Source organism: Pogoniulus pusillus, chromosome 7 (genome assembly GCF_015220805.1).
Source record: "Pogoniulus pusillus isolate bPogPus1 chromosome 7, bPogPus1.pri, whole genome shotgun sequence".
NCBI classification, from domain to species: domain Eukaryota; kingdom Metazoa; phylum Chordata; class Aves; order Piciformes; family Lybiidae; genus Pogoniulus; species Pogoniulus pusillus.
In genome coordinates, this window is record NC_087270.1 from 37,342,025 (window position 1) to 37,365,993 (window position 23,969).

General features: G+C 51.8%; 1 protein-coding gene across 3 annotated transcripts in view; it reads left to right on the top strand.

Moving 5' to 3' along the window:
- SELENOI (selenoprotein I) overlaps nucleotides 1–23,104 on the top strand; it is a 47,196-nt gene extending 24,092 nt beyond the window's left edge. For 2 of the 3 annotated variants that reach the window (XM_064146559.1, XM_064146561.1), the window contains exons 4-10: nucleotides 520–594; nucleotides 1,012–1,274; nucleotides 4,598–4,706; nucleotides 7,489–7,537; nucleotides 11,225–11,405; nucleotides 11,859–12,041; nucleotides 16,271–23,104. In XM_064146559.1, coding sequence (XP_064002629.1) covers nucleotides 520–594; nucleotides 1,012–1,274; nucleotides 4,598–4,706; nucleotides 7,489–7,537; nucleotides 11,225–11,405; nucleotides 11,859–12,041; nucleotides 16,271–16,387 — 977 coding nt within the window. In that variant the 3' untranslated portion in view covers nucleotides 16,388–23,104. The remainder of the gene's footprint in view (nucleotides 1–519; nucleotides 595–1,011; nucleotides 1,275–4,597; nucleotides 4,707–7,488; nucleotides 7,538–11,224; nucleotides 11,406–11,858; nucleotides 12,042–16,270) is intronic. The other variant, XM_064146560.1, reaches the window with a different exon arrangement.
- Nucleotides 23,105–23,969: the final 865 nt, after the last annotated feature.

The following is a 23,969-nucleotide window of genomic DNA, read 5'->3' on the forward strand; positions in this document are numbered from 1 at the left end:
GCCTCCTCTTCTGCAGCCTGCACAGCCCCAACTCTTTCAGTCTGTGCTCACAGCAGAGCTGCTGCAGCCCTCTGAGCATCCTCCTGGCCCTTCTCTGGACACACTCCAGCATCTCCACATCCCTCTTGGAATAGAGGCTCCAGAACTGGCTGCAGTACTCCAGGTGGGGTCTCAGCAGAGTGCAGCAGAGGGAAAGAATCCCCTCCCTGGCCCTGCTGGCCACACTTCTGCTGCTGCAGCCCAGGCTCTGCTTGGCTTTCTGGGCTGCAAATTGGGCTACAGCTGAGATCTGCCATTGCCAGTTCCTAGATTCTGTGACTCTGGAGAGTTGGGGACAGAGGACAAGCAAAATCTTTGGTGACCTGATTTCACATGCTGTTGTGGAGCAGCTCTGCCAACATGCCCTGGAAAGCTAAATCTCAGTTTCACTGTTTGAGTTGCCTAGGTCCATGTGCCAATATAAACCCACTGAAAACACAGACTGAGCTATCCTAACTTGAGTGTTTCTGTTCTTGGCAGCTCCTGATCACCAGCACGTTCCCAATGGAGTGTGGGTCGTTGTGGGGCTCCTCAACTTCATTGCCTATACATTAGGTAAGATTTTATGACGTTGCTGGTGTGGGTTTGTGGCTGTCCCCTGTTTATTCCATGGGTGTCATCTTATCTGCCAGGCCATTGAGATTAGTCTGTGGGGTTCTGCCATGGACTAATCCCCCTGTTGTTCGGGCTGCCAGAGCAGGTTCTGGGAGCTGCTTTGGGAAATGGATGGAAGGAGGTTGCCCCAGAGCAGCTGATGAAAAATTGGAGGATGCTGGAGCTGTCTTTGTGCCAAGCTGTGAAATTGCCTTTGTTCTGCTTTAAGTAAATATAATCTTGTCAGCCCATTGCATTTCCCAGTCTCACAAAGAGCAGGGGGGTGGGAAGCAGACTCCTCACTAAAGGATGGCGATGGTGAAAGCCACTCGCTTTGTGTTGGGAAGTTCAGGCAAACCTCCACACTTCTCTTCCCAGATGGTGTTGATGGGAAGCAAGCTCGCAGGACCAACTCCAGCACACCCCTGGGAGAGCTCTTTGACCACGGCCTGGACAGCTGGGCCTGTGTCTATTTCGTTGTGACAGTTTACTCCACCTTCGGACGTGGCTCCACCGGCGTCAGTGTCTTCGTCCTCTACCTCCTCTTGTGGGTGGTCTTGTTTTCATTCATCCTCTCCCACTGGGAGAAGTATAACACAGGGATCCTCTTCCTGCCCTGGGGATATGACATCAGCCAGGTGGTAAGTGCATGGCTGCTGCTGGGCTTCAGCAGAAACTGCTTGATGGGTTAAGGGTGCAGCAGTGCCTGCTGAGATGTGTGAGGGATGTGGGCAGGTCTGCTGTGTGTCAGAGACTCATTGAATTGTTTTGGTTGGAAGAGCTCTTTAGGATCATCAAGTTCAACCATTAACTCACCACTGCCAGGTCACCACTAAACCAAGTCATAGGGATGGAAGGGACCACAAGGAGCAGCCAGTTCCAACCCCCTGCCATGCCCAGGGACACACTACCCTAGAGCAGGCTGCACACAGCCTCACACAGCCTGGCCTTAAACACCTCCAGCCATGGGGCCTCAACCACCTCCCTGGGCAACCCAGTCCAGCCTCTCACCACTCTCCTGCTCAACAACTTCCTCCTCACCTCCACTCTCAAGCTCCCCACCTCCAGCTTTGCTCCATTCCCCCCACTCCTGCCACTCCCTGACAGCCTCAAAAGTCCCTCCCCAGCTTTTTTGTAGCCCCCTTCAGATGCTGGAAGGCCACAAGAAGGTCACCTGGGAGCCTCCTCTGCTGCAGCCTGCACAGCTCCAACTCTTTCAGTCTGTGCTCACAGCAGAGCTGCTGCAGCCCTCTGAGCATCCTTCTGGCCCTGCTCTGGACACTCTCCAGCATCTCCACAGCCTTCTTGGAATAGAGGTTCCAGAGCTGGATGCAGCAGGTGGGGTCTCAGCAGAGCACAGCAGAGGGGGAGAATCCCCTCCCTGGCCCTGCTGGCCACACTTCTGCTGCTGCAGCCCAGGCTCTGCTTGGCTTTCTGGGCTGCAAGTGCACACTGCTGGCTCCTGCTGAGCTTCTCCTCCAGCAGCACCCCCAAGTCCCTCTCCTCAGGGCTGCTCTCCAGACACTCAGTGCCCAGCCTGCATTTCTGCTTGGCATTGCCTCCACCCAGCTGCAGGACCTTGCACTTGGTCTTGTTGTCCCTCAGTGTCACATCTACACAGCTTTTAAATCTCTCCAGGGATGGAGACTCCCCCACTGCCATGGGCAGCCTGTTCCAAGGTTCAGTAACCCTTTCCATGGAAAAATGTTCCTTGTGTCCAAGCAAAATCTCCCCTGGAACAACTTGAGGCCATTTCCTCTTGTGCTCTTGGTTGTTCCTTGGAAGAAGAGACCAACCCCCACCTGACCCCAACTTCCTTTCAAGGAAAGAAAATCTCTCCTGAGCCTCCTTTTCTCCAGGCTAAACAACCCCGGATTCCTCATCCCCTCCTTGCAAGCCTTGTGCTCTACACCCTTCAGCAGCTTTGTGTCCCTTCTTTGGACATGCTCCAGCACCTCATTGTCCTTGAAGTGACTGGCACGAAAATGAAGCCAGGATTTGAGGTGTAGCCCTGGCAGTGCCCACTACAGGTGTATGATCGCCACCCTAGTCCTGCAAGGCCTTGTAAATCAATGCTTTCTGGAGGTGGCTGTCTTCTGCCTGTCTCCAGGCATGGTGGAGGAGGAGACTTTTCCAAGACTGCTTGCATGACTTTTAGCTGTAATTGCTTTAATGAGATGAGGTCATTTGGCACTGGAGTTCAATTGTTCAAACCCATGAAATCCCAGAATCCCAGCGTGGTGGGGGTTGGAAGGGACCTCTGGGGATCATCTAGTCCAACTTCCCTCTTAAAGCAGTGTCACCCACAGTGGTTTCCCAGGAAACTTGCCCAGGATCATGTCCAGGCAAGTTTGGAATCTCTTACACCAATGTGGATACTTTCAAGTGTGGCAGTGCCTTTTGGCGCTAGCAGGACGTGTCCCAGAATGCAGCAGAGTAAGTAAGTGGCATGTGAAACACTCTGGCTGCACCAAAGGTTCCAGGGAGGTGCCTCTCAGTACCATGAAAGTGGGCAGTCATTTTTGAGACTGGTGGTGGTTATGGACCCTTTTGGTCTGCTGTCAAATCCATCTCTTGCTCAGGACTTCTCTTGAGGACGCTCTTTGTGAGCAGCCCATCAGAGCTGGGAACAAGCTCTGGGTGGTAGAATTCACCTTTACTGCCTGCTGCTGTCCTTTCTAGCCAGAGCCTGGTCTCACTATACAGCACACAGTTCTGCTTTGTCACAGAGTCATAGACTCACAGAATGATTTGGGTGGGAAGGGACCTTTCAAGGTCATCTAGCCCAACCCTGTGCAGTGAACAGGGACATCTTCAATTAGAGCAGGTTGCTGGAATTGATCCAGGGATGGAGGCATCTACCACCCCTTGGGGCAATCTGTGCCAGTCTCTCACCCCTCAGTGGAAACAGTTTATTCTGTCTAGTCTGAATCTTCCCTCTTCTAGTGTAAAACCATCACCTCTTGTCCTGTCACAGCAGGCCCTGATAAAAAGTCTGTCCCCAGCTTTCTTTTTGGCCCCTTTAAGTACTGAAAGGCTGCAGTAAGGTCTCCCTGGAGTTTTTTCCAGGCTGAACGACCCCAAATCATTCAGCCTGTCCTTACAGCAGAGGGATTCCAGCCCTCAAAGAGCAGAGGAGCAGAATACCCTCCCTTATCCTGCTGGCCATGCTGCTTTGGATGCAGCTCAGGGTATAGAATCATAGAATCAAGCAGGTTGGAAGAGACCTCCAAGCTCATCCAGTCCAACCTAGCACCCAGCCCTGGCCAAGCAACCAGACCATGGCACTAAGTGCCTCAGCCAGGCTTTGCTTCAACACCTCCAGGCACAGCAACTCCACCACCTCCCTGGGCAGCCCATTCCAATGCCAATCACTCTCTCTGACAACAACTTCCTCCTCACATCCAGCCTAGACCTCCCCTGCCACAACTTGAGACTCTGTCCCCTCATTCTGTTGCTGCTTGCCTGGCAGAAGAGACCAACCCCACCTGGCTACAGCCTCCCTTCAGGTAGTTGTAGACAGCAACAACAATATGGTTGGCTTCTGGGCTGTGAGCACCATTGCTGGCTTCTGTCCAGCTCTTCACCTACCAGCATCTCCAAGTCCCTCCCTTGCTCTCCATCACTTCATCCCCCAACCTGCACTGATACTGGAGATTGCCCTGACTTGGGTGCAGGACCCTGCGCTTAGCCGTGTTGAACAGTGTGAGTTTCACACAGGCATCTTTGCTCCTGCTTCAGAGAGCAGCTCCTGATTGTATCCTCAAGAGCTCAGCTGCTACATTTACTGGACTGGCTCTCGTGAGATGGGATGTTTGTGGAATTTTTTGGCTTTTCCCCTTCTCCAGTGAGAGGAACTAAACATGATGTAGCTCAAAGCACCCCTCTCAAGCTGTTTGCTTGGGGTGCTGCCAGTCTGACCTGCCTTATTGCTCACACCTGCTTGTCCTGTGCTCTCTTTCAGACCATTTCAATTGTCTACATAGTGACATCCATTGTGGGAGTTGAGGCCTGGTATGCACCTTTCCTGTTTAATTTCTTATATAGAGACCTATTCACTGCAATGATTATTGGTAAGAAACTCCATGTTGAAGCCTGTCTTTTAAACTCCACCTTTTTAATAACCCCCAATGTTTTAATGATATGATAACACTGTTCTGTTTGTTCTGATGAAAGCTCCTGTGGGTTGGTAATGAAGGGACTTAATTGAGGGTGTTCTTGCAGCTGCCCTTTCCCAGGATTTCAAGTTGTTGTTGCCTTCTGCATAGTTGCTCTGGAGAAGTCAACTGTGATCTGCCTGGCTCTGAGCTGACCTCAAAACCAAGGAGCTGGAGCCTTGTGCTCATACCTCAGGCACATTTTTGTGCCAATCTGAGGGTATAGGCACAGGCTGCTGCTTGGAGGATCAGCCCCAGGGCTGCTTCCCTGGGGCTTAGGGTGTGTGTGGACAAAGAATAGTTCCTTGCCTGGAGCAGCAGATGAGAGTGGCTGAGGGTTGTGGCTGGTGCTCAGGGCTGGGTGTGCTAGGGTGCTGAGAGGCAGCTGAAGCCCAGCACCAGCCCCTGGATGCTAAATGGGTGACTCCATCCTGCCTGAGACCTGTGAGTGGTAAAAATGTCTCCAAATAAACAGTGTTACCTGAGTGCTGAGGCCTGTGTTGCCCGGGGAAAGAACAAGTTTGTTTCCAGCAAGAACTGTGGAGGTTTTAGGGGATAAAATCCAGCCCTGGGAGCTGGTGAGACTCACCTCAGCACTTGGGCTTTGTCTTGCCCTGCAACACAGGCAGGGCAGGACCAAAAGCCCCAGTGCTGTGTGAGACCTAGGGTCTGTTGTGAGAGGGGGGTTGCAGCCACAAAGGTGGGGAAAAAGCACTGCTGTTTGAGGATTCTGACTTCCATTCACCCATCTGAAAATGAAATAAAGCTCCCTAAAATGAAAAGAAAAGCCCAGCTATCCTCTCCAGTGCTCTGTCAGAGCAAGCCACTGCAGAGTGGGCAGTAATGCAGGTGAAGCTTAGGTGGGGAGAGCTGTCTTCACAGAATCACAGGACCTCCCTGATCCTGATGGCCACACTCTGCTTAATGGCCCCCCCCAGGAGGCCATTTGACATTCTTGGTCACAGGGGCACTCTGCTGGCTCATGGGCAACTTCTTGTCCACCAGCACTCCCAGATCCTTCCCCACAGAGCTCATTTCCAGCAGGTCAACCCCTAACCTGTCCTGATGCAAGGAATTATTCCTCCCCACGGGCAGGATCCTACACTTGCTCTTGCTGAGCTTCGTGAGTTTCCCCTCCACCCAGCTCTGCAGCTCCTTTCCAGCAGGTCAACCCCTAACCTGTCCTGATGCAGGGAGTTATTCCTCCCCAGGGGCAGGACCCTACACTTGCTCTTGCTGAGCTTCATGAGTTTCCCCTTCACCCAGCTCTGCAGCCTGTCCAGGTCTCCCTGGATGGCAGCACAGCCTGATGGGCTGTCTGCCCCTCCTCCCAGCTTTGTATCTTCAGTGAACTTGCTGAGGGTCCACTCTGTCCCTTCATCCAGGTTGTTGATGAAGATGTTGAACAAGACTGGACCCAGTCCTGACCTGTGGGGACACCACGAGGTACAGGCCTATAACCAGATTCTGTGCTGATCATCACAACCCTCTGAGCTCTGTCCTTCAGCCAGTTCTCAATCCACCTCACTGCCCACTCATCTAACCTGCACTTCCTAAGCTTCTCTAGGACAAAGTTCTGAGAGACAAGCATCCAAAGCCTTGCTGAAGTCGAGACAGGCACCATAAACTACTCTTCCTTCATCTACCCAGCTGGTCACGCTTTCCTAGAGGGCTGTCACACTGGTCAGGCATGATTTCCCCTTGGTGAATCCATGCTGTCTATTCCTCATAACCTTCTTTTCCTTCACATGCTTAGAGATCACCTCCAAGATGAGCTGTTCCATCACCTTTCCAGGGATGGAGGTGAGGCTGACTGGCCTGTAATTTTCTGGGTCCTCCTGGAGTGACTTTGGCTTAATGAATGTCTTTGCTTAATGAAATTTGGCTTATTCAGAGGTCCCTGCTCCGTTTATTTCTCCATGTCCCTTTCTTTAGGCATTAATTGTAGCTACTTAATGTCTTGAGTTGGTTTAAATCTAATGCTTGCACTTCTCTTAACCAGGTGGATCTTCTGAGCTTGCCTTTGGCAACCATATTACTTAACATATGACTAATAAATGCAGTTTTCCTCCATGAAAAATAGAGCAGAATGCCAGGATTTGGGCACTTGGCTAGGGGATGAGTTATGCAAAGCAGGAATATTAGCAGCTCCCTTCAAATGCCCGCTGCTGGGTGAACGTGGAAGGCATTGTTCTGGGGTCTGAGTGTAGTGGATGAAGTTCTCTGCTGAGGTGTAGAATTTCAGAGTTGTTTAGGCTCTTGTTCATCAAACTTGACAAATGATACAGCACCTATTTGTTTTGGGCAGTGGCAACTCCAAATGTTTGCTCACAGAGGGAGAAAACAGCAAATAAGTTCTTTATCATGAAGACTCAGATCTGTCACTTGTGGAGCCCAAACTCTCCTGGTGTCTCATTAAAGCCAATGTTGTCATTAAACTTTATTTAAAGCATGATGTGAGGCTCCTTAAGGCAACCTATTGAAACTGAAATGGGTTTAATTTATAGCAAGCCTTGTAATTACAGCTCTTGGACCAGAGCTGAGCACCTTTTAAGGGTCCTGAGCTATTCCTGGTGCACCTCAGAGCTATTTTTGTTGTGAGCAGCTTAAATGAGATGGCAACCAGCTGCCCTTTGGTGAAGTGCACGTGATGGTCTCCTCCTGTGGCAGGGCAGTAACCTGTCTCTTTCTCTTCCAGCTTGTGCACTCACTGTAACGCTGCCCATGAGCCTCTACAACTTCTACAAGTAAGTTTCTCCATCACAACTCTCTGCCTGCACTAAAGATCTTCAAAAGCCTCTTGGAACTCAGTTTTCTTCATAGTTTTCAGCTGAGTCTCTTCAGTGTGGCATAGTGGCCACAGGGACTTTCATCCTATGAAATCATAGACTCAACCAGGTTGGAAGAGACCTCCAAGATTGTTCAGCCCAACCTAGCACCCAGCCCTAGCCAGTGGGACTGAAGGTCTCTGTTTGCAGGCTGCACTGGGAGGAACTGGCTTGGCAGCCTGCTTAGCAGGGTCTTGCAAGAGGGACCCCAGCTTTTAGGGGCTCAGCTTGTTGATAGCTACTGTGGGGGCAAGACTGTTGGGTGCCTCTCTAACTTGGATACTGTTTGGCTTAGCATATTCAGCATTAAATCCCAGTGTGGAAGGGACTCAAGGGATCATCTAGTCCAACTCTCCTGCTAAAGCAATGTCACTGAGAGTAGGTTTAGAATCTCTGTAGAGAGCAGACTCCACACCCTCCACAACAGCACCCTTAGAATCATAGAATCAACCAGGTTGGAAGAGACCTCCAAGCTCATCCAGTCCAACCTAGCACCCAGCCCTAGCCAGTCATCTAGACCATGGCACTAAGTGCCTCAGCCAGGCTTTGCTTCAACACCTCCAGGGATGGCAACTCCACCACCTCTCTGGGCAGCCCATTCCCATGCCAATCACTCTCTCTGGCAACAACTTCCTCCTAACATTCTGCCTAGACCTCCCCTGGCACACTTGAGACTGTGTCCCCTTGTTCTGTTGCTGGTTGTGTGGGAGAAGAGCCCAACCCCACCTGGCTACAGCCTCCCTTCAGGTAGTTGTAGACAGCAATGAGGTCCCCCATGAGCCTCCTCTTCTCCAAGCTAACCAACCCCAGCTCCCTCCTCTGTGCCAGCTCTGCCTATCTCCCTGAGTTTTGATTAAGAGAGAAAACAAACCTGGAGGAGACTTAAGTGCAGGTAGAAATCCTCCAGGAAGCTGCTGAAGAATGAGGGCAAGGGACTCAGTGTCCCCCTGTGGAGCTGACCACTGGTGTGTGTGTACAACCTCCCTGGGAAATCCTGTCCCCCATCTTCTGTTGCTGGTTGCCTGGCAGAAGAGATGAACCCCCACCTGGCTACAAACAGGAGAGGAGAGGATTTTCTCCTCAATTTCAGGTGGTGCCAGGCAGAAAGGGACCTGGGGGTGCTGGTAGATAGTAGCTGAAGATGAGGCAGCAGTGTGCCCGGGTGGGCAGGAGAGCCAATGGCATCCTGGCCTGGATCAGGAACAGTGTGGGCAGCAGGACAAGGGAGGTTATTCTGCCCTTGTACTCAGCACTGATCAGGCCACACCTTGAGTGCTGTGTCCAGTTCTGGGCTCCTCAATTCAAGAGAGATGTTGAGGTGCTGGAAGGTGTCCAGAGAAGGGCAAGGAGGCTGGTGAGGGGCCTGGAACACAAACCCTACGAGGAGAGGCTGAGGGAGCTGGGGATGTGCAGCCTGCAGAAGAGGAGGCTCAGAGGTGACCTTATTGCTGTCTGCAGCTCCCTGAAGGGAGGCTGTAGCCAGGTGGGGTTGGGCTCTTCTGCCAGGCAACCAGCAATAGCACAAAGGGACAGAGTGTGAAGTTGTGTCAGGGGAGGTCTAGGGTGGATGTTAGGAGGAAGTTGTTGTCAGAGAGTGATTGGCATTGGAATGGGCTGCCCAGGGAGGTGGTGGAGTTGCTGTGCCTGGAGGTGTTGAAGCCAAGCCTCGCTGAGGCACTTAGTGCCATGGTCTGGTTGGTTGGGCAGGGCTGGGTGCTAGGTTGGACTGGCTGATTCTATGTAATTTCCTGGGTTCCAGTTTGTGCCCATTGCCCCTCATCCAGTTGCTGGGCACCACTGGAAAGAGTCTGGCCCCATCCTCTTGTCCCCAACCCTTTTGTTGGGGAGGGGAAATGAATTGACGCCAGATGATATTTCTTCCCAAATTAACATTGTTTATTGATGTTGCTATTCAGAACTCTGCCCCCCCCCAACCACTAATTTTAACAATATTTGGGTTCTTTCATGGCCATGGAAACATTCTATGGATAACATCTACATGTAATAATAACCAGCAAAATACAGAGGCAGTGATTGAACTGGAAGAGAAGCTTCCCGTGGTCAAATGCCGCTTGCCCAGCAGATGGGCTCAAGGAGCTCCTTCTGCTCTATGGCAGAAGGCAGTGGAGAATTACAAAGAGGCATTGAAGCATTCACTCACAAATTATTATTACCCACTCGTGGGGGCTTAGCCACAGTCCAGACAGTGCCCAAATGCTCTCAGGGGACTCTGTCTTGTCGGATGTTGAGACTTGAATCTTCCTGGCTTTTGGGGACAGGAGGCAGACAATCTGTGACCTTGTCTCCTGGCTTCTCCTGGATGATCTGTTATGTCCAGGGATTCTAAGCAGGACTTTCAGTGCAGAGGCAGATGTGGTGCAGTCTCATCTCAATGTCATGCTGGCCACACAGGCCAATCATGTGCAGGCATCCAGGGTCTGCTCTTGGTGACTGGTGGCACTGGAGTTCACCAGGCAAAGAATTAGGCAGTGTGCAATGGCAGCAGGGCTGGGCACAGCAGGGAGAGCAGGCAAAGAGCAGGGCAGCAAAGCAGGGAAACAAAAGCAGGTTGTTCACCTGCACATCTCCTTTGATCAATGTGTGCCGAGATTGATTGCCCTTTGGACACAAGAGTAGCCAATCAGGATGGCAGTCAGCCAAAACATACTCTGTTTGGCAAAGCCACAGGCTCATTTTTCCCTAATTTGGGCAAAGCACAGCCTTGCACAAGGCAGGCACAAGCTAAGTGTGTGCACCTTGTTTACCACAGGGCCCTGGGCAGGCCAGACTCAGTGGCTCCGGGTTCTTTTGTGTCTGTTTTCTGTGCTTGACTCTCTGGTGGAGCAGAAAAGCATGCCTAGGCAAGGCAGGACATACATAAGCCTATTTTGGGCCTGTCAGGCCTACCACAACACTTTTAAATACTGATTAATATTGAGAGGATCTCCTCTCAGTCTGCTTTTCTCCAGGCTGAACAGCTCCAGGCCTTTCAACCTCTCCTCAGATTTATGCTCCAGTATAAATCTTCAGTGTCTTTGAAGTCCCTTCAGCATCTTTGTAGTCTCTGCTGGACTCTCCAGTAGTTCCTTCTCTGTCTTGAGCTGGGGAGACCAGAGCTGGTCCCAGGGCTCCAGGGGTGGCCTGCCTAGGGCAGAGTGGAAAGGGAAGGGAGAACCTCCCTTGGCCTGCTGGCCTCACCTTTTGGAATGCACTTCAGAAAACCATTGTCCTCCTTGGCCACGACATCACCTTGCTGGCTCATGAGGAACTTGACCACCAGCACTCTCAGCTCCCTTTCTGCAGAGCTGCGTTCCCCTAACCTGTCCTTCTGCAGGGCATTATTCCTACCCAGGGGCAGGACTCTTCACTTGCCCTTATTGAGCTTCACAAGGTTCCCCTCCACCCAGCTCCTCAGCTTGTCCAGCTCTCACTGAATGGCAGCACAGCCTGACAGGCTGTCAGCCACTCCTCCTCTGTCCCCTATTATGAGTGCCATTGGGTGGTGAAATAGCCAGTGAAGTTCTGCCAGCCCCTCTCCTGGTTGCAGGGACCAGGTATTGCTCAGCTGTGGTTTGAGGCATTCTCATGTCTTTGCTTCCCTTTCAGGGCCCATAAAAACAAGACCTTGAAGCACCACTCAGTGTATGAAATCATGTTGCCACTGGTGTCCCCAGTGTTGCTCTTCCTGCTCTGCACCACCTGGATCTTCGTGTCCCCAACAGACATCCTGGAGGTCCATCCCAGGCTCTTCTATTTCATGGTTGGAACAGCCTTTGCTAACATTTCTGTAAGTGGGGTTTGCTTTGCTCTCCAGACTGTGCCCTGGGAGGCAGGAAGAATGTGACCATGTGTGGGGCCAGACTCTTTTTGGTGGTGCCCAGTGACAGGACAAAGGCCACCTCGCATAAACTGGATCCCAGTAGATTCCACCTGAGCGTAAGGAATTACTTCTTTTCTCTGAGAGTACTGGAGCCCTGGACCAGGCTCCCTCAGAGGAACCTTTGGGAGGTTCCACACCTATTTTGATGCTGTGGTCTTGAGCAACCTGCTTTGGGTGACCCTTTTTAGCTGGTCCCTTTAGCTTGGTCCCTTCCAACCTCCACTGTGCTGGGGTCCTGGGGTGGTTAGTTGTAAGTGCAGGCAGCCTGTATGTGTGTGACCATTCTGCCTGCTCTGGGGACAGCTCTGGGCTTGCAGAGCTGGCACTGGCTGGAGCTCTGACAGCTCTCTCTCCCCTCAGTGCCAGCTGATCGTCTGTCAGATGAGCAGCACTCGCTGCCAGCCGCTCAACTGGATGCTGCTGCCCATCGCGGCCGTGCTGCTGCTGGTGGTGTCTGGCCTGGTGCCCAGCAGTGAAGCCCTCCTGCTCTACTTGTTAACTGCCTTCCTCACCCTGGCACACATCCACTACGGAGTGGTTGTGGTAAGTGAAACCAGCACCTAGGCTTTTGCCTTGGTTGCTGTGCTCTCAGTACCAGGCATCTGGACAAGGGGGTCAAGGGCACCCTCAGTCGGTTTGTAGATGGCACTGAGCTAGGTGAGGGTGTTGGTCTGCTGGAGGGTTGGGAGGCTCTACAGAGGATCTGGGCAAGCTGGGGCCTTGGTGGGCCAAGGCCAGAGGGATGAGGTTCAACAAGGCCATGTGCCAGGGCCTGCACTTGCATCACAACAACCCTGTGAACTCTCCAGGTTTGGGGAAGAGTGGCTGGAATGGCCTAGCCCTGGGTTTGAGGGTTTTGGTTGACAGCTGACTGAAGAGGAGCCAACAGTGTGCCCAGGTGGCCAAGGAGGCCAACAGCATTGGATCAGCAGTAGCATGGCCAGCAAGAGTAGGGCAGGGATTGTCCCCCTGTACTGGCCACTGGTGGGGCCACACCTCGAAGGCTTGGTTCAGTTTTGGGCCCCTCACTTCACACTGATGTGGTGCCCCCTTACATTGAGGTGCTGGAGTGTGACCTGGTGAAAGGTCTAGAGCACAAGTGAGAAGTGATTGGGGGACCTGGTTTAGTTATGGCCTGGCAGTGCAGGGTTAATGGTTTGACGATCTTAATGCCCTCTTCCATCCCAAACCATTCTATGACTGCAGGGGTTTTGCATACTGCTGTTGTTCCCAGCTGAAAATCAGGAATGTCAATGAGAATAGCAGGGAGCACCAAGCCCTTCTCCTGCTGTTTGTGTCCATGCAAAACCTGAGCTGTGTTCCTGAAAAGAGAGGCTGTGCTGGCTGTTGTGTGTGGGTCTGAAGCAGGCATCACACAGTGTGATGTACCAGAGATCAGTTTGAAACAGCTTCTTGCATCTCTTCTGCCTCTTTTAACTTACCCTGCCTGCAGCTTAGTTACCAGTTTGGTTTTAAGCCATCTGTGCCCCTGGGCAGTGGGAAGGCTCTCATTAAGGTTTCCTTGAAGCTTTCTCTTCTCCAGGGTAAGCAACCTCAACTCTCTCAGCCTGTCTTCATCGCAGAGATCATTTTTATGGCCTCCTCTGGACCTGCTCCAGCAGTTCTGTGTCTCCTGTGCTGAGGACCCAGCACTGCAGGTGGGGTCTGAGCAGAGTGGAGCAGAGTGACAGAATCCCTTCCCAGATCAGGCAGCACTGTTAGATTTGGAAGTCAGTGCAGAAAGTTAAATTGCTGCTGGTGTTGCTTGTGTTGATGAGTTGATTTTGCAGCCCTTTGCTGGAGTCACTGGGACAGCCAGGATGGAGGAGGGACATCTCTGACAGGGCCTATGGTGGCCCTGCAGCTGTAGTACCTTCTCCTCTAATGCAAGGCATGTGTGGAAATTCAGGGACCAATTTGCTCCCCTTCCATAGAATCATAGAATCAACCAGGTTGGAAGAGACCTCCAAGCTCAGCCAGTCCAACCTAGCATCCAGCCCTGTCCACTCAACCAGACCATGGCACTAAGTGCCTCAGCCAGGCTTTTCTTGAACACCTCCAGGCACAGAGACTCCACCACCTCCCTGGGCAGCCCATTCCAATGCCAATCACTCTCTCTGACAACAACTTCCTGCTAGCATCCAGCCCAGACCTCCCCTGGCACAGCTTGAGACTCTGTCCCCTTGTTCTCTTGCTGCTTGCCTGGCAGAAGAGCCCAACCCCACCTGGCTACAGCCTCCCTTCAGGTAGTTGTAGACAGCAATGAGGTCTCCCATGAGCCTTCTCTTTTCCAAGCTAAACAACCCCAGCTCCCTCCTCTGTGCCAGCTCTGCCTATCTCCCTGAGTTTTGATTAAGAGAGAAAACAAACCTGGAGGAGATTTAAGTGCAGGCAAAAATCCTCCAGGAAGCTGCTGAAGAATGAGGGCAAGGGACTCAGTGTCCCCCTATGGAGCTGGCCACTGGTGTGTGTGTACAACCTCCCTGGGAAATTCTGTCCCTTGGGAAGTCTGGCTTAAATGTGGAGCCTCCAGAGTCGAGTTTGAACTGTAATTACAGCAGAGAACTAATAGTCAGGTCGTCTTGTCTTTCCAATTAGTGTAATGAGGCTTCTGTGCAAGAAGGATTTGAACAGCTAAAGCAGCTTAAATAAACTTGGTCTTGCAATGGTAGCTAGAGAAGGGGGCTGGTGTAATCCTCCTCCTGCCCGGGCTTGCAGGCATCTTCTCAGTGCTTCTCTCCCCTGAGCCTTGTGGTCCCCATGTTTACCACCCACTCCATCTTTCCAAGGGGCCATTTGTGCAGTCTCCTCTTCCAGTGGTAAAAAAAAACCTTTAAGCTGGTGAATCCTTTAAGGCTCTGTGACTGGGATGTAACTCTGTGACTCTGAGCCTTTAAGGCTCCGTGACTGCTTACAATCCTTACCCCTGTTTGAATTCCAAACGGATTTAGGGAGTGATATTTTGTGTAGATATCTAAGATGATCAAATTAATTCCAGCAAAGTAATCAAAGAATCATTTAGGTTGCAAAAGACCTTCAAGATCATTGAGTTCAACTCTTAACAGTACAAATCTTGCTGGAAGATGCAGAGAGGGAGCAGTACCTTGGGGTAAAATCCTGCTTGTCTGGGCTCAGGGCAGGGATTTCTCACTTCTTATCATAGAATCAACCAGATTGGAAGAGACCTCCAAGATCATCCAGTCCAAAATAGCACCCAGCCCTAGCCAGTCAACCTGACCATGGCACTAAGTGCCTCAGCCAGGCTTTTCTTGAACACCTCCAGGGATGGTGACTCCACCACCTCCTTGGGCAGCCCATTCCAATGGCAAATCACTCTCTCTGGGAAGAACTTCCTTGTCCCTGAGGAGGGTAGGAATGGAATGGGAACAAGGCTGCATCTTGTGGGGCCGTGCACCCACCAAGCTCCAGTGTCATGCTGGTAGAGCCAGAGCTTGAATCCTGGGCATGGCAAACTGCCTGGCCACAAACAGGTTGAGGTCTAGAGGACAGAGAGGCTGTGGTCCAGACTTGCTATACCTGTGTGGAGCAGGTAGGGGGGGAAATAGAGGGGAAAGTGAGTGCAGGAAGATGCACCCTCCTGTAACCCTCCAGGCTTGGGAAAAGAATGTCTAGAAAGCAGCCTGGGAGACAAGGACCTTTGGGTGTGGGTCAACAGGCAGTGTGTGCCCAGGTGGCCAAGAAGGCCAACAGCATCCTGAGCACAGCAATAGTGTGGCCCCCACACACTGCTCCACCCAGTGGTGCAGTCCCTGTCCCTGGAGTGGTATAAAGCTGTGTAGATGTGGTGCTGGAGGACATGGTTTAGTGGTGCCCTGGCACTGCTGGGTTAAGAGCTGAACTTGATGATGGTCCAGAAGAGAACTGTGAAGATGACCAGAGGGCTGGAGCATCTCCCCTGTGGGGACAGACTGACAGAGCTGGGGCTGTTCAGCCTGGAGAAGGGGAGGCTCTGGGGAGATCTTACCAGCAGTCTTCCAGTACTTGAAGGGGGCTTACAAGAAAGTTGAGGAGAGAATTTTTACAAGGGCTTGTAGTAATAGGATGAGAGGCAACAGATTGAATCTTCAGGGAGGGTAGATTTAGACAGGATATGGGTGGTAGGTTGGACTGGATGAACTTGGAGGTCACTTCCAACCTGGTTGATTGTATAATGCTATGGTGAGACACTGGAACAGGTTGCCCAATAAGGTTGTAGGTGCTCTCTCCCTGGAGGTGTTCAAGGCCAGGTTGATGAAGTTTTGAGCAAGGTAGTCTAGTGGAAAGTGTCCCTGCCAGTGCTAGAGGGGTTAGAACTAGGAGGTGGGGACAGGCTCTGCTCACTGTTCCCTGTAATAGGACAAGGAGCAATGGGTGTAAGCTGCAGCACAGGAGGTTCCAGCTCAACACAAGAGGGAACTTCTTTAATGTAACGGTCACAGAGCACTGGCACAGGCTGCCCAGAGAGGTTGTGGAGTCTCCTTCTCTGGAGCCTTTCAAGGCCTGTCTGGATGTGTTTCTGTGTGACCTGAGCTAGATTGGATGGTCCTGCTCTGGCAGGGGGGTTGGACTCCATGATCTCTTTGGGTCCCTTTTAACCCCTAATATCCTGTGATCCAGTGTGTGTGATCTTCAAGGTGCCTTCTGACCCAGACCATTCTGTGAATCTCAAAGGTCTCCCAGCCAAGACTATGGCCTTGCTGGTTGTCAGGGAACTGGTGTGGTCCTCCACCTGCTTTCCTCCTGGTTAACTGTATCCTGTGGCCTGCCCTCAGGTGAGCCAGCTGAGCAGACACTTCAATATACGTCCCTTCTCGCTAAAGAAGCCCACGCCGGATTGACTAGGAGAGGAGGAAGAGAAGCTCAGCCTGCAGCCTGCAGAAGAACTGTAAATAACTGCTGCAAACACCTGTAAATACTTCAGCCATCACCACGGATCCAAACCCATCCTCTGGACAGACAGCAGGGCCAAGGACACACGGTATCTGCCGCAGCCGGGGCAGGACTGGTACGGGGCAGCCCCCGCTGGTGCAAGCTCTTTTGGTTCGGGGTGGAACTGGACAAAGGGAGTAGCCTTTTGGGTCACCATTACTGTACATTAGACCAGCTGAATGTTCCCAGTCAAACCTCAGCCTCCAGCTCTTGCTCAGGTGAAGCTGGCTGGGGAGGGATGCAAGTGGTTTTACCTAAGCAAAACATCTTGACCCCTCTCACCAAACGCAGCCTAAGAGCTGATTCCTACACAGCCTTGGGGGGAGGATGCTGCGGTCCTCGGGGGAGTTCCTGTCTGTCCCTCATCCTGATGGACAGCTCTTGTGTTCTCCCACCTTCTGTCCTGCCTTCCTGCATCCACCTCTTTGGGCAAAACTTGCACCTTCTTCTTAAGAGCTGAGAAAGGACACACAAAGCTTCTGGTAATGTTCTGCTTGGGGGTGAGGGCTTTGAAAATGAAGGCTCAGTCTCTTGTAAAAGTCAGAAGGTGGCTTCTGCCTTCCCCCCGCCACATGTCACCCACATTCCTGTTTGTCCATGTGCATTTTCCACTTGGGAGTGGGATCTGGGCTCTGCCCAGCAGCAGAAAGTGGCTTCCAGCAGCCTAGCTCTCCCCCTTTCCCTACCAGAACCAGCATGCTGCTCCAGCTGGGCTCTGCAGGACCACTCTGCGCTGCCTCAGCCTCCTCTTTGCTAGCAGCACATCCAGGCCCATCCATTGCCCTTGCTACCAGACCATCCAGGGCAGCAAACCCACCACTCAAAGCAGCACCTTAATCAGTGTTATGTTGGTTGTATGTGTGTGCTTTCAGAAGGCTCACAGGTGTGTCTCTGTGTGTGTGTGTGTCTTGGGAGGCAGGGTGGGAATGTCTTTTCCAAACACCAGGTTGCATTCAGAAGGGTTCTCCCCAGCTGCTGCATGGCTCACCCAGGGCTGTATTTGTTTACTGTCCATTTGTACAAGACCTGTTCTCATTGCTTGATTTTTTATGTTTAATTTCTTATGGGTTTTTTTTTGTCACTGAGTCAGAGTGAGGGTGGTGAAGACCTGAATGCTGAGTTTTTTTATCTTTTCTCCTCACTTGGTTTAATGAAGATCTTGTGCTTGAATGAAGAGTGTAGCTTAAAGCCAGGCTCTGGAAAGGCTGCATCCGGAAGTGAACAAGCACAGCAGGTTGTCCATATGTAAACCTACCGTGGGATCAAAGTTGCTTATCCACTGATTGTCCTGCAACGTGCTTCATAGAAGCTTGGTCACAAGAGTTCTCCTTCTGCAAGTGAAGTCTCCTGCTTTAGGAAGCCTTCAGGCAGTTACTGCTATTTAATGCTTTTCCTATTGTAAAATCATTGTCTGTGAGACTTGAAATCCCAAGGCAAGCTCATGGGGTGGGTGTGTGGGTGGGACATGACTTTGGGTTGGCTTTGCCACAGTATGTCCTGTGAGGAGCCAGCTGAATGTCTGCATGGCTGGGCAGAGTGGTAAAGCCAGGAGAGGAGGGGCAGAGTGGTAAAGCCAGGAGAGGAGGGGCAGAGTGGTAAAGCCAGGGGAGGAGGGGCAGAGTGGTAAAGCCTGGAGAGGAGGGGCAGAATGGTAAAGCCTGGAGAGGAGGGGCAGAGTGGTAAAGCCAGGGGAGGAGGGGCAGAGTGGTAAAGCCAGGGGAGGAGGGGCAGAGTGGTAAAGCCAGGGGAGGAGGGGCAGAGTGGTAAAGCCAGGGGAGGAGAGGCAAATGCTTCCCAGAGTTGACTTAATAAAGTAGTTTACTCATGATGTATTTTACTGACATAGAGGGGAAAAACAAATCCCCAACAACCCAAGTGTACAAACTGTGGAATCACAGAATCATTTTGGTTGCAAAAGACCTCTGAGATAGAGTCCCAGACATTAACCCAGCCCTGCCAGGTCACCACTAAACCATGTCCTTCAGCACCACATCTACACACCTTTAAAACCCTTCCAGGGATAGGGACTCCACACTCCTGTGGGGGTTCCAGGGCTTGACAACCATTTCCATGATGAAATTGTTCCTTGTGTCCAACCTAAACCTCTTGTTTAGGCACAGCTTGTGGACATCTCATGGAGTCAACCAGGTTGGAAGAGACCTCCAAGATCATCCAGTCCAAGCTAGCACCCAGCCCTGTTAACCTATTGTTTGTTCCTTGGAAGAAAGGAGTGACCCTGAAGAGGTCAATGCTGTGCTTCAATTTTGGACTCTTGCTATTTAATGGAGTAGAATAATTATGGAGGGAGGTAAAATTAAGTTGCACTCACACAAGGTTACAGGGAAGCTTAAAGTGGGACCTGACCACATCCATGGGACGTTTTCAGGTACCAAAGTGTGCTGGCAGCATTGACAAGGAGCAGAGGTTGGATGATTTGCTTTCTAGTGATGGAATCATCAACCCACAGAATGGTTTGGGTGGGAAGGGACCTTTGAAGATCATGTAGTCCATCCTCCCCTTCAGTGAGCCAGGGCATCTTCTGCTAGATCAGGGCATTGCTGTGTTTGGTGGACAAGAGAATACCTGAGCTATTCCTTCAGGCTTTCAGCTGAGCTCTGGGGTCCTCTCCCATCTCTTCCCACCAGCAATGCTGGGCCCTGAGAACTGGGTCAGTACTGAGGCTGGGAGAAGTTGTCTGATCTTTCCTCTTAGGATGTCACTTTGTGTCCATGTTGTTTGTCTGATGTCTGACCCATCTGGGAGCTGACTTGCTTCTGCAGCACCTCATATACCCTCAAACCCCTCTTGGTGAAGTGACAGACGTGGAAGCAGGGCTCCTGCTCTAAGGTCCTGTGCAAATATTTGTGCTGTAGGAGAAACATCTCTCTTTCAAAGTGGAACTGCTTCCTGTCTGCACAAGCTTTGTCTCTGGAGAGTCTTGGATTTTTGGTGCCTTAATTTATTGCACCTTGGTGAAGTGAAAAAAAATAATCTCCTTAAACCAGAGCTGGAGGCAGAGGAAGGAGAGAGCACAACTGATCTCAGGACACAGGTGGCTCTGCTCCTGACTTCTGCTGCTGTGAAGCTGTGTGTGAGGGTTGTCTCTGGGCTGTTAGAAGGTGATTTCTGCTCTCACCTTCTGTGAGGGGCATGGAAACAAACAGCCCAAAGCATCTTGCCCTGGTGGCATGTGACATGCTGAGAAACAAACCATTTATTAATGACAATGGGTTGAAGTCTCAAGAATAAATGTGTTCCTCTTGGCTGGCAGTGTCTGAGGGTGGTTGTGTCTTGGTGTGGTTGCTTGCTGTGCTGGTTAGACTGTGTAGGAGCAGTGGGATGTGCTCCTGAGGATGGGAGAGGGTTGGGTGGCCAAGAAGGCCAATGGTCACCTGGGATGGATTAAGGTGAGTGTGACCAGCAGGTTAAGAGAATTTCTTCTCTCCTACTCTGCCCCAGTGAGGCTATGTCTGGAGTACTGGGTCTGGTTCTGAGTTCAAGAGAGACAGGGAGAGAGTGCAGCAGAGGCTACAAAGATTATAAAACCATAGAATGATTTAGGTTGGAAAGGACCTCAAAGCTCATCCAGATCCAACCCCTTGCTATAGGCAGGGACACCTCCCACTAGAGCAGGTTGCTCAAGACTTCATCCAACCTGGCCTTCAACACCTCCAGGGAGGGAGCAGCCACAGCCTCCCTGTGCAACCTGTGCCAGTGTCTCACCACCCTCACTGTAAAGACTTCTTCCTAACATCTAGTTTGAATCTCCTCTCTGCCAGTTCAAATCCATTACTCCTCATCCTGTCATTACAAGACCTTGTCAGTAGTCCCTCCCCAGCCTTCCTGTAGGTCCCCTTCAGATACTGGAAGGCCACTCCAAGGTCTTCTTGAAGCCTTCTCTTCTCCAGGCTGAAAAGCCGCAACTCTTGTAGCCTGTCCTTATGGCAGAGCTGCTGCAGTCCTCTGAGCGTCTTCATGGCCCTCCTCTAGACTCATTCCAACAATTCCATGTCCTCCCTGTGTTGTGTTGGAGGCTCCAGAACTGCACACAGTACTCCAGGTGGGGTCTGATGAGAGCAGAGTGAAGATGTTGAAGGGACTGGAGCATCTCTGTGAGGAGAAAAGGCTGAGAGATGTGGGGCTGTTTAGCCTGGAGAAGAAGAGACCAAGCTGCCCAGAGAGGTTGTGGAGTCTCCCTCTCTGGAGAAGATTCCAAACCCAGCTGGATGCAATCCTAGGCAACCCACTCGAGGTGTCCCTGCTTGATGAAGGGGTTTGGATGAGATGATTCCCAGAGGTCCCCTGGATGCAATCCTGGGCAACCCACTCGAGGTGTTCCTGCTTGAAGAAGGGGATTGGATGAGATGATTCCCAGAGGTCCTCCTCAGCCCCTTCCACGATGGGATTCTGTGCTACAGGCTGAGTAGGATGCACACTTGTTCCTCAGCTCCTCCTGCCCTCTGGTTGAGAGCTCATCTGTGGTGTTTCTTTTCCAGGGGTAGTGTTGATCATACTTCCTTAGCTCCTGATGGACCTGCTGAGTTGATGACAGGGAGTGTCTTGGTTTGTTCTCTAATCCATTTTGCACATTTTATGTCACTACAGAGTACTACCAGGAAAAAAAAAGAACCCAACTTGTTCAGGGCTGAGTACAGTTCTTCATGACCCACTGGGACCTCAGTCTCCTGGCTGTGGGCTCCAGGCAGATGCTTGTGCTGTGACAAGAGGTAACTGATGCTGCCAGACCAGCTCCTCCAGGTCCTCACCATGCTGTGGCCCATCAGCCTTCACTCTAAGGCAGCTGCTTTTGGGGGGAGTTTGGAGCACACCAACCTGTCAGCACAGGACCTGGGTAGCTGAGGTGGAGGAGCAGCTTTGCTTGCAGCCTGTTTCATCTCTGTCTTGTGGTTCATAGCTGGAGGTTTGGGCTACTGCAGGAATTTAGAAACAGATGTGAGGCTGAAGTGCAGGTTCTGGGGTATCCTGGGGCTTGGGTCGAAGTGGCTGTGGCACTAAAAGCAGCAGTTTACAGGTATGAGCCCTGCAGCTGACCTGTGGGTGCAGGAGGGGAAGTCCAACCCAGCATCCACATGCGGCACTTACAGCTCATTCCTCCCCCCCAGTGCCACAAAGGACCCCTCTGAGGTCAGTCACTGTGGGCTTGGCAGCAGTTTCTCCTTGTAAACATCAGCCCCCTGATCCAGATGGCTTTGCTAGAGCCTGAGGAGCAGAATGTTGGACACATGAGCTCCTAAAGCTCTGGAAACATACATTTAAGCTCCTTAAATAGAGCTGGCCTGGTGTTACCTCCTGGGTGAGTTGAGTACTTACAGTTTGTAGTCTGAGAGCTGTTTTGATCTCAGTCAGAACTCTTCTCCTCTGAGGGCATCTTGTGATAGACCTGGAAGGGCTAACGTGGTTGTAAACTTGGCTCATCCTCCTGCCCACCTATTCCACCTCACTGTGCTGTGTTGAAGCAGTGCCCGAGGTGGTGTGGGGGCTGCTTTTGGTAGGAGCTGGTGGCTACTATGCTGCCTGCTTCTGGAGGTCACTGATGTTTGTAGAAGACCCATTGGTCCATCCAGGTGTGGTCCATCCAGAGGCTGGTCTCTTAAGAGGCTAGGCTGGTCTCAAGGAGCTGCTGCTCCAGGAGCGAAGGTTCTTGGTGAAACTCGCTGCTCCAAGGTGCCACTGGCATCTGTGGTGGCCTTTTGGTGGGAGCTGGTGCTGTGCTTCAAGCTAGAGACCTCATTGATCAACATCTTCCACCCTGCTGCCCTCTGTGGTGTCTCAGGCTGACCCTCAAGCTGAAGCAGAGGGTGGGTTTGGTGGTGGTCCATGTTGTATTTAATGCCAGCCCCTCTGGAAGAGGAAGATGGTGAGTCCCAGGCTGGTCTTCTGTGTGAGTGCTGAGTCACTTTCTCCTCCAGCTGTAACCTGCACCTGAAGGCAAAGCAGGGCAGAGCATCAAACCCGGCCCACAGAGGCAGGGTGAGATGGGGCATTTCAGACTCAACTTTGACATCTGAGTGCTTTTGCAAAGCCCCTGCTCTTGGGGCTCCTGTCAGTGGGAGCACAGGGAACTTGGAAGGTCTGTGTCTGTGTGGATGTGTAGTTCTTCTGGGCAAGGTGGGGAAGGGGTTGCTGATGCTGCCTCATCTTCCTGGAAACAAGCTTGGAGGCACTAACTGGGCTGCAGCCCAATCTTCTGCCACCAACCTCCTGAGCAGTGAGGCTGCAGAGACAATGCTCTCTGATGGACCTGCAGCTGTGGGGGGCTATGGAATGGTGCAAGAAAAGTCACATTTAGCGCTCCTGAGGGGGGAGTTGGCTCTGTACCTTCCCCACTAAGCCTTTTAGAGGAGCTGCTGTCAGCAGGATCCTGGCTCTCCTGGGCTTCAGGGTGCTCTGCTCAGCTCCCCACTGGAGCTGAGTGAGCTTAGACCCTCTGCATGAAGTTGCTCCTTGCAAGGCTCAGATGAAGCAGCTGTCCCAGCAGTGCCACGATGCCAGGGCTCACATCCCTGAGCCCTGTTGCTGGGAGTTTTGGTACTACAGTAGGTTTGAGTTCCAGGCTATTCGATGCTGTTACTGAAATGGGTTTTATTTTGTTTCTTCTGTGTTGAAACCAAACTATTCAAAGTTCAGTGAAGAATAAAATTTTCCAAGCCTTTTAATGGTGTCTGCCTTGGTTTTTGCCCTCCTGCAGAGCTCAACAGCCCAGCAGGAGGAAGGAGGTGATTGTCCTCTTCTACTCGGCTCTGGTGAGGGCACACCTCAAGTATTGTGTTCAGTTTTGGGCACCTCATTACAAGTGGGGTGTGGAGGTGCTGGAGTGAGTGCAGAGGAAGCTGGGGAAGGGCCTGGAGAATGAATCTTATGAGGAGTGACTGAAGGAGCTGGGAGTGTGTAGCCTGCAGAAGAGGAGGCTCAGGGCTGACCTCATTGCTGTCTACAACTCCCTGAAGGGAGGCTGTAGCCAGGTGGGGTTGGTGTCTTCTGCCAGGCAAGCAGCAAGAGAAGAAGGGGACAGAGTTTCAAGTTGTGGCAGGGCAGGTCTAGGCTGGATGTTGTTAGGAAGAAGTTGTTGTCAGAGAGAGTGATTGGCATTGGAATGGGCTGCCCAGGGAGGTGGTGGAGTCTCTGTGGCTGGAGGTGTTGAAGCCAAGCCTGGCTGAGGCACTTAGTGCCATGGTCTGGTTGGTTGGGCAGGGCTGGGTGCTAGGTTGGAGTGGCTGAGCTTGGAGGTCTCTTCCAACCTGCTTGATTCTATGATTCTCATCACTGTCCATAGCTACCTGAAAGGACGTTGTGGAGAGGTTGGTGCTGGTCTCTTCCCAAAGGTTATTAGTGACAGAAGAAGAGGGAATGGCCTCAAGCTGCACCAGGTTAGGGTTAGACTGGATGTTAGGAATAATCTTCTCATGGGGAGAGTGTCCAGGCATTGGAATGAGCTGCCCAGGGAGGTGGCTGAGTCCCCAACCCTGGATGTGTTTAAAAGTCGTTTGGCTGTGGTGCCTGGGGCTATGGTTTAGGGTGAAC